Raw genomic sequence first — 10,002 nt, forward strand, 5'->3', positions numbered from 1 at the left:
TGTTTCTCTGTCTCTCTCTGTTTCTGTTTCTGTCTCTTTGTCTCTGTTTGTCTCTCTCTGTGTCTGTGTCTCTCTATACCTGTCTCTGTCTAACTCTGTTTGCCGCTCTCTCTCTGTTTCTGTTTCTCTGTGTCTCTGAATCTCTCTCTGTTGCTTTGTCTCTTTGTCTCTGTCTCTGTTTTTCTTTCTGTCTCTGTCTGCTTCTATCTCTCTCTGTCTCTCTCTACCAAGTTGCCTCTTCAATTTTCTCTCCTGTTAGAGTATAAGCTCCTTGAAGGAAGGGACTATATTTATTTCTTCTTTGTATCCCCAAATATTTAGCTCAGTTTCTAAGACACAGTAAATGATTAATAAATGCTTATGGGTTGATTTATTGATATTATGACTAAGTCATTGTTAGTGATTTTTGAAAGATTGTGGAGAATCTTGGAGATGACACAAGACTGAAAAAAGACAAATACCGATCTCCAAAAGGAAAGAAATAGAGTCTGCAAACTATAGGATAATGAGCTTTCTTTTGATTTTTGGAAAAATTACAGGATGAACTATCAAAGGCATAGGCAACAAATATTTGGAGAAGGAAATGATCCCCAAAGAGCTAACATGACTCCATCAAGAACAGGTCCAACCAGACTAACCTCATTTCCTTCCAAGGTAACTTGACTGGTAGATTAGATCAACTGCATACTGTAGAAACCATTTACCTAGATTTCAGCAAAACATTTGACAAGACTCATGCAATTTTTGTGACAAAGATGGAGAAGTGTGAAGTAGACAATTGTATGGTTAGATACATATGGAACTAGTTGAATGATCCAGTCTCAAAGAGCAGTCACGAACTGCTTGGAAGGGGTCTCCTGGGGAGTGCCCCAGGGATCTGTGCTTGGCCCAAAGCTGTTTATCATTCTTAGCAATGATTTGGAGAAAGGTGTTTATGGTTTGCTTATCATATCTGCCTATTATTTGCTCTTTACTCACAGGGTAATTGTGAGGGCCAAATGAGATAATATATGGAAAGTGTTTTGTAAAACTTCAAGTATGATATGGGAGGTTTCAAATATCTTGGTACAGCTTAAAATTACTTAAACTTAAGTTATAGTAACTTAAAACATAAGTTACTTAAATTTAAAGGAAATTATAAGTTATCTTGAAACTATACTAAGATTTTTGGGACTTCCTGTATAAATGCTAGCAATTTTTATATTATACAAGTGTATGAAGGTATATCTAACAGGTTGGTTGAAAAGATCAAGGTCCAGTAAGATGAGCTAGGACACTGGTTGAATTCAAATAAAATGAAAGTAATAGAGATAAATGTAAAATTTTATAGTTGGGTTCAAAAAGTCAACTTCCCGAAGATAAGATCCATTTACAAACATTTATTAAGCATGTGTGTTGTGGCCAGGGAGCAAGTTTGAATGAGAAAGGCATTTTTATGCACAAAAGGAGTCAAAATCCCTTGCAATCTTAGAATGCATAAAGAAAGCTGGGAGTGACAATCCCAAGGGACTGTTTGCTCTGGTTAGATGCCAGATGGAGTAACGTGTTCAGTTCCCAGCAGAACATTTCAGGAAGGAGCTTCACATGGTCAGAGGAGGGTTAACAGAATCTTAGGCTCACAGATCAATGATTGAAAGGACCTGAGAGGTCATCTGACTACTTCCCCTCATTTTACAGATGAGGAAAGGGACTCTGAATCAATAATGCCATTGGAGGATCAGTTAACAACAGCAACCACCAAACTGGAGGATGTTTATTGGGAGGAATTGAAGACTTCTCTTCAGCTATCATTGGGGGAAGGCTCTTGACTGCTGTCTTAAGAAGTTTTGAGGTTCCTTCTGAAGAAGAGGGAGATTACACTTGTTCTGCTGTGTTACAGAGGGCAGAAGAGAAGTAGGAAGAAGCTATGGAGGTAAATGTAGCCTCCACATAAGCAAAGTGACCCTCACAATTGGAGCTATCTCAAATGGGCAAGTTTTCAAGGAAAGGATGAACCATTTGTCCAGGGGGTGGGAAGGGAGTCCCTGTTTATCAAAAAGTTTGACTAGTTATGATATCCTTTCCAGTGCTTATTTGGTGATTGTAAATTATCTCCGTGGCAGAAAATTTGACAGTAAAGCCTTGTCCCACTGTATGGTCGGGTCCTGAATCTGTCCATTGGCCTGAGCCTGGTAGGCAGTAGAAAGATGTACTTTGATTTGCAGAGCTATAAAAAAAGACTCCGTGGGAGTGGGAAATGAACTGAAGCCCTTCGTTAGAGATGAAATGAACAGAGATGCCATAATATTTTCCAAAGCCCTTTAACGATCAAAGAATATTTTAACAAATTGGTATCTTTTTAAAAAATGTCTTAAATTTTGCTTTAACATCATCCTCCCCACCTAGAGAACCATCTCTTAAAACATTGATTAAAAAAGGAAGAGAAAAAAAATCAGTTCAGGCAAATTAACTAATACATCAATCAGCTCTGAAAGTATGTTTTGCCTCCCACACCTCTCTAAAGAAGGGAGGGAAGTGCTTGCCTTTCACATTCCTCCTTTGAGGTCAGGTTTGCTCACTATAATTACCCAAATTTCAATACCTAGTTCTCTTGTTGTTTGTTCCATTTACATAATTGGGGTCATTGTGCATCTTGTTTTCTTGGTTTTTCTCCCTTGACATCTTGCATCAGTGCGGGAATCTTTCCCATGCTTCTTTGAATTTTTGCATTCTATCCCATTCATGTATCATGGATTGTTTCACCATTTTCCTGTCAATGAGAATTTCTAAGTATTTATTTTTACACAACCTCCATTTCCGAACACATCCATTGGTCTCATCAACCCAGTGATTCACCTTTGGCAACAAAAATTACAAATGGAAAGAAAAAAACCCCAATTCATCAGAACTAATTAATGCATCTATTGAGTATCATGATCCCCAATACCTATAGGGTGGTCTGGAAATTCCTTTTTGGTCCTAGGGTTCCGTGCCCTGTTGACCAAGTCTCTCTGCTCTCATTGGGAGGTCCTAAGAGCTATTGGAGGATGGAGAAAGGAGACAGTGGAGGACCCAAAGGGACTGTATGTGAGATCCAGTTTTCTGAGCTTCTTTCTGGCTCTGGGATCTTCAGAGAGGAATGCCTGGCAAGAGCCTGCTGCTGCCAGGACTCTGTCCACTCCTGGTTCATCTCAGGTCTTGCTTTACCCTTGCTTTCCCTGACCCTGTTATCCCAGAAATACACAGAGACTTCCCTTTGCCCCCTGCTTCTCTCTCCCAAATGTCCCAGCTCCAGGCTCTTCTCCCTGGCTGAGGGAGAGAACCCTCCCTCCTGAATGGGGTTTGTGCCCTGCCTGAAGATGCTGTAAGTGGCTTCCTTCTGTGGGTCGGTGGGAGCAGCAGGAGGAGCTGGAGGTTCTGGATCCCTCCCCCTCCCCAGCTAGGCTAGACTAGTTCTGGGCAGGCTGAGCCTTCTGGGTCTTCCAGACATTTTCAGTCGCAGGAACCTAGACTCAGAGGAACTGGCTTCTACTCTCACCTTACTGCTTATTACTGATTTGGACAAGTTGCTCCATTTGGGCCCAGTTTCCTTATCTGTAAAATGAAGGGTACGAGGGTCAGCTGGCCTCTGAGATCTCCTCCTTGCAAGATCTCTCTGGAGCATCCTTTTCTGTGTCTGGTATCTTGGAAACCCTGGGACTGAGAGAAAGAGAGACAGTGAGTGGTCAGAACAGGTGGAGGTGGGTACCTGGTGTCCCATAGCAACCACGTCTCCGTGGAAACGTGCCTTCTCACATGAGGGTATCTGTGAAGTCATCCACTGTCAGGTGGCCAGGAGAGAGCCAGGATGGCAGACACTGTGCGAGTCCGATCCAGCATTCTGGGCATTGTACTCCAAACAGTCAGGATCTCTGTGCTGGTAAGGCCAGATCACGGCTGGGGAGGGGAAGGGGGAAGGCTGATTCTCCTCTCCCGGCTCATTGAGATGTTACTCTAATCTCCCTCCTTGTATTTTCCTTTCCCCTCCCCTCACTCCTCCATTCTGCCTCTAATAACTTGGTTCTCTCTCACACACCTTGAAGCCAAGGCCGGCCTTACCCCTTTAGCTCCTTGGGCTTCCTTCCCTCATCTGTAAAGTGAGACAATTGCTGTATATGGCTTCCAGATCTGGGCTTTGATCTTTTCACCAGGAAGTCTTCCAGCTCTAAGCAAAGGGTAATAGGATTTATGCCTTAATGATCCAGAAGGGACCCCAGAGATCATCTGGTACAAGGGAGATGAGGGAATGGAGGCTCAGGGAGCGAATGGTCACATAGGAAGCTCTGAAGTATCAGAGATGAGCTTGGAACCCAGCTTCTGACTCGAGAGCCCACGAGCCATGTTACCCCATCACTCTCCCCTTCCAACTTGTCCCAGAGTATGTAACGGACCATTACAGAGATCCAGCCCTCTGGGGTGAAGGTCTAACCGGCTCCAGTCTCCCTTTCCTAACTCCATGAATCTAATCACAGGGTGGAAAGGTGAGGGACTGAAGATAGAGAGATAATGCCAGAGCATCATAGGAGGGATGAGGGATGCTTACGCTGGAGATGAGGCTGGATGATGGGCTTCAAAATCTGAAAGGATGTTATGGGAAAGAGGGATCGGAAGGGGGAGCAATGGGTGGAGGACGTGGCAAGGCAGATACTGACAATATAAAGCATTTTCTAATAGAGAGGACCAACCAAAATGGGAGAGAGCTCCTATCCCAGGAGGTTATGCAGCAAAGGCTGGTCTGGTCATCAGAGATTGTAGAGATACGACACTGGGCAGGAAGGAAGGTCTGTGGCCTTTACTCCTCTGGCCCATTCATTCTTAACCTCTCTGGGTCTCAGGGTATCTGTATCTACAATTCCATGATCCACTTTCTGGCAATAGTTCATCGAGACTGTCTTAAGTCCATATTGTCATAATCTGCTAAGTCTACAGACAGAATAAGAGTTGTGATCTTTTTTAAAAAAATTTTAATATCTTTTTATTTACAAGTTATATGCTTGAGTAATTTTTCAGCATTGACAATTGCCAAAGCTTTTGTTCCAATTTTTCCCCTCTTTCCTCCCACCCCCTCCCCCAGATGGCAGGTTGACCAATACATGTTAAATATGTTAAAGTATAAATTAAATACAATATAAATATACATGTCCAAACCATTATTTTGCTGTACAAAAAGAATTGGACTCTGAAATAGTGTACAATTAGCCTGTGAAGGAAATCAAAAATGCAGGCGGGCAAAAATGTAGGGATTGGGAATTTAGTGTAATGGTTGTTAGTCACCTCCCAGAGTTCTTTTCCCGGGTGTAGCTGGTTCAGTTCATTACTGCTCTATTAGGACTGATTTGGTTCATCTTATTGTTGAAGAAGGACACGTCCATCAGAATTGATCATCATATAGTATCATTGTTGAGGTATATAATAATCTCCTCGTCCTGCTCATTTCACTCAGCATCAGTTCATGTCAGTCTCCCCAAGCCTCTCTGTATTCGTCCTGCTGGTCATTTCTTACAGAACAATAATATTCCATAACATTCATATACCACAATTTACCCAGCCATTCTCCAATTGATGGGCATCCACTCAGTTTCCAGCTTCCAGCCACTACAAACAGGGCAGCCACAAACATTTTGACACATACAGGTCCCTTTCCCTTCTTTAGTATCTCTTTGGGGTATAAGCCCAATAGAAACACTGCTGGATCAAAGGGGATGCACTGTTTGATAGCTTTTTGGGCATAGTTTCAAATTGCTCTCCAAAATGGTGGGATTCATTCACAACTCCACCAATAATGCATCAGTGTCCCTGTTTTCCCACATTCCCTCCAACATTCATCATTATTTTTTCCTATCATCTTTCCACCATGCATTTCTGCTGGACATCATGATTATTAGAGACTAAACCTGTGACGTAATGGGGCATAGAGAGCTCTCCTTGAGGAAAAACTCCCTTCATCTGCTCTGTAATTTATAGTCCGATCGCCTGAGGGCCATGAGAAGTTAGGTGATTAACTCGGTTCCACACAGTTAGCACGGACCCCAGAACCTTGAACTCGGGTCTTCCTACTTTCCCTCTATTCCACGCTGCCTGTCATTTCCCCATATTTATCCAGCGTCAGTTGGATCCTGATGCAAAAGTAAGTTTAAAAAATGCATCCAGCAGGAAATGGGAATCATTAACCGTTCCGATTCCTTTTCATCTTTGGGCACGTGAGACTATTTAGTTCCCTGGAAAGTCGGACAGTCGAAAACTTCCTAACTTTTTCTGTGTTCCAGACCACCTTGGCAGTCAAGGGACCCCATCTCAGACACAATCCAGAGAAATGCTAAATCTCATTTGGAGGACAGTGAAAATAAGGGGGTGATTTTTCCCTGTCCAAGGTCACAGGCTCCCTTAAATCTATCCACCAAACCCTGTGGACCCCAGATCAAGGAAATGTTTCCCAGTCCAACCCTTTCATTGGATAGAGGAGACCCAGACAAGGTATGAATTCCGGCAAAGGTCAAGTAAGGATCCAGGTGCAGAGCCCGCGGGCTGTGCCTTCTGGAGCCAGGTCCCACGGCCCTCGAGGCTGCCGAGACCCTCACTCACTATGACTGGTTTCTTGTGCCTCCCCCGTCCCCTTTAGCTTTTCCAGAATCGGATTCATCTCTACAATTTCCTGCTGCTGAAGATCTTCCTCTTCAACCACTGGGTGTCGGGGTTGGCCCAGGAAGCGGAGGGCCTGACCCCCCTCCCAGCTCACTCCTGCCTCTTCTGCCCCCTGGGCTCCGCAATGAGGGCTCTGGTGACCCTGTGGTATGTTCTGTTGTTCCGTCTGCCGAGACTGGTCCTCGTCCGCATGCTGAATTCTCCCCTCATCCTTTGCCATCTCTGCCAAGCGGCCTGCGGCTACCTAGGCCTCTTCTGGGGCACCTGGAAGAAACTGCTCCACTACTGGTTTCAGAGCTTGCTGCTCGGGGTCCTGCTGGTCCTCCTGGTCACTTGGAGGCTCTGCCAGACTGTCCACCGCTTCGGTGTGAAGCAGCTGAAGCGGCTGGTGAGTGGGCCGGGCCTGGACACAGGGAAGGGAAGCATCGGTGATCCGTGGGGGTGGTTGGTGAGGGTGGAAGCTGGGGAGGGAGGGGAGGGAGCCTGGCCAGTCAGGGAAGAGGAGAATCGTTAGCAGGCGAATGGTCTATAAGCTCGGATCGTGGGCTAGCTGGGGGTGGGTGACTGACGGCTGAGTGTTGGGATTGTCAGCGAATGTCGGGGTGACCAGTATGGGACACGATCAGAGATCATCAGAAAATGTCAGGGTGATCCATATGGGACACGATCAGAGACTGTCAGTGAATGTCGGGGTGACCAGTATGGGATACGATCAGAGACTGTCAGTGAATGTCGGGGTGATCCATATGGGACACGATCAGGGACTGTCAGTAAATGTCGGGGTGACCAGTATGGGACACGATCAGAGATCATCAGAAAATGTCGGGGTGATCCATATGGGACACGATCAGGGATTGTCAGCGAATGTCGGGGTGATCCATATGGGACACGATCAGGGACTGTCAGTGAATGTCGGGGTGATCCATATGGGACACGATCAGGGATTGTCAGTGAATGTCGGGGTGATCCATATGGGACACGATCAGGGACTGTCAGTGAATGTCGGGGTGATCCATATGGGACACGATCAGGGATTGTCAGTGAATGTCGGGGTGATCCATATGGGACACGATCAGGGACTGTCAGTGAATGTCGGGGTGATCCATATGGGACACGATCAGGGACTCTCAGTGAATGTCGGGGTGATCCATATGGGATACGATCAGAGACTGTCAGTGAATGTCGGGGTGATCCATATGGGATACGATCAGAGACTGTCAGTGAATGTCGGGGTGATCCATATGGGATACGATCAGAGACTGTCAGTGAATGTCGGGGTGATCCATATGGGACACGATCAGGGACTGTCAGTGAATGTCGGGGTGATCCATATGGGACATGATCAGGGACTGTCAGTGAATATTGGGGTGAACCATATGGGACACGATCAGAGGGGCATGAGTGATAGAAATAGGATTGGACATTAGGGTTGTAGCAAACAGGAGAAATGAAAGGGGATCAATAATAATGCTAATTTGGGATAGATATTGTAGTAACATCAACAGGATTGAATTTTAGAATGGTGTGTAGACCTATGGTTAATACGAAGGTTAAATATCTATGGATGTTGTGATCAGTGGATCAGTGTGATCAAAGCCGATTGGAGAGGTTGGGAATTGTCAGAGGTGGTTAGCGAGGGGGTGTTGGGGATGATCGGGGGACACAGAGCACAGAAAGGGTCAGGGGCGATTGCCAGGAATGGTTTGTGGGCGTTGGTGAGAGAGCAGGAGACTCCGTCAGTGGGGGCAGATTGGTTCATGGAGAATGCTACTGACAGGATAAGGGGGCACTCAGTACGGGACGAGTAGAGAGGTGAGGGGGCTGCTGGAGGGAATTTTGGAGGCGCAGTAACTGGGAGAGGGCAGAGGGTGGTCACCAGGGGCGGTTAGCAGGACTGTTAGGGCCAGCAGAGGAGACCAGTCGGGGAGGAGATTGGGATGGGCAGTGGGGATGGGAGCTGGAGGGTCAGTGCAGACAGAAGCTGGAATGTCGGTGGGAAACGCGGTCTCCAGGGGGCCCAGAGGGTCATGGGGCATCAGGGGAGGCTGCAGGGCCGGCGGGACGGACGGACGCCGGCTCCCGCCTCGGGCTCACCCGCCTTCCGTTGCAGGCGCTGCTGGATAACCGGTTTTCCCTGGAGTTCCTGGGCCTCCTGCGCCAACTGTACTGGCACGTGGAGAGCACGGCGGCCCTCACCTCCTGGCACCTGGCCTATGTGGTCACCTGGGCCACCTGCCTGGCTTCCCACATGCTCCAGGCGGCCTTTGAGCACACGGCCCAGCTGGCTCAGGCCCAAGAAGGGGAGATGGACATGATGTGGGAGGACAGCACCATGGGGTCCCTGCTTCCCGAGGAGCTCAAGGCTTTGGATGAATAAAGGGCGTTTGGACCTTTGCCAGCTGCTTGTTTGGGGCCCCTTTTGGGGAGCCCGGGCTGGGCGATTCCCTCCCTGGGGGGGGGTCTGTCTGCGGAGCAGGAAGGCAAACACCCCCATGGCCGGGGTCCTGCAGCAGGGACGCCCTGAGGCTCCAGCCAGGCAGCTGCTCCTAAATGGATCCCCCTCCCCCCGGAGCCCTTGAGACTCAGGCTCTGCATTGTCGGGGTCTCTGGGGGCCCGGTCGGTGCTGGCCCCTCTGCTGCGGGTCAGTGGGCAGTGCCACAGACCGTGGCCCCCCGGGCCCGAGCAGCGCCAGCTGCCTCCTTGGAAGTCCCTCGGCTGGGCCCTCTCCAGGCTCAGGGAGCCGGCCCAGGGAGACAGCCCAGGCCGAGGAAGCCCCAGGCCGGCTTCAGGCCTGTCTGACCCGAATGCTTTGTCCCCGGGGCTTAGGGGCTCGGGCCCCTTTTCTCCCTCCTTGGGCCGTCCTTGGCAAGGGTTGCTTTGGGGCCTCTCTCCCCTCCCCCACGCCCAGCTCCCATCGCTCTGGCAGGGAGGGGGGTCCTGACGAGAGCCCAGTGCAGAGAGGCTCGGCCCAGGGAGGCTCCCTCCCCGTTCTCTGGCTTGGAAAGGGGGAGGCCCCTGCAGTTTCAGGCTTTGGGCTCTGGAGGGAGCCCCATCCCCACACTTGGGGTGTCCCTCAGGTAACCGGGAGCTGCTCTGCTCTGGACCAGTCAGCCACAGGGATGAGGGACCTTAAAAGTTCATCCAGTCCATCGGCCCCGGGTTCCAGGGGAGGAAACTGGCCAGGGTCGGTGTCCGGCCCGTGGTTTACCTGGACCCTGCCCCCCTCCCCTTTTTAAACAGAGGAAACAGCTCCAGGAAACAGGAGTGTTGGGGGGGGGCAGAGGCCGGGCTCGGCTTTTCTCCGGTGCCGGGACAGGATGGCACCTTGGGAAAGTGGCCCC

General features: G+C 48.6%; 1 protein-coding gene across 3 annotated transcripts; it reads left to right on the forward strand.

Moving 5' to 3' along the window:
- Positions 1 to 1,588: 1,588 nt before the first annotated feature.
- On the forward strand, positions 1,589 to 9,054 carry TMEM270 (transmembrane protein 270). 3 transcript variants are annotated; one of them, XM_051996899.1, is made up of 4 exons: positions 3,812 to 3,898; positions 6,285 to 6,492; positions 6,638 to 7,048; positions 8,771 to 9,054. In XM_051996899.1, the coding sequence occupies exons 2-4, from the start codon at positions 6,445 to 6,447 to the stop codon at positions 9,035 to 9,037; spliced, it is 726 nt and encodes a 241-aa protein (XP_051852859.1). In that variant the 5' UTR covers positions 3,812 to 3,898; positions 6,285 to 6,444; the 3' UTR covers positions 9,038 to 9,054. The 3 variants fall into 3 exon arrangements, with proteins under 3 accessions (XP_051852860.1, XP_051852858.1, XP_051852859.1); XM_051996900.1 differs by lacking the exons at positions 3,812 to 3,898; positions 6,285 to 6,492 and adding an exon at positions 1,589 to 1,912; XM_051996898.1 differs by lacking the exon at positions 6,285 to 6,492 and having other exon boundaries at positions 3,801 to 3,898.
- The last annotated feature ends 948 nt before the right edge of the window (positions 9,055 to 10,002 follow it).

This window comes from Antechinus flavipes, chromosome 4 (genome assembly GCF_016432865.1).
Source record: "Antechinus flavipes isolate AdamAnt ecotype Samford, QLD, Australia chromosome 4, AdamAnt_v2, whole genome shotgun sequence".
In the NCBI taxonomy this organism is placed as follows: Eukaryota; Metazoa; Chordata; class Mammalia; order Dasyuromorphia; family Dasyuridae; genus Antechinus; species Antechinus flavipes.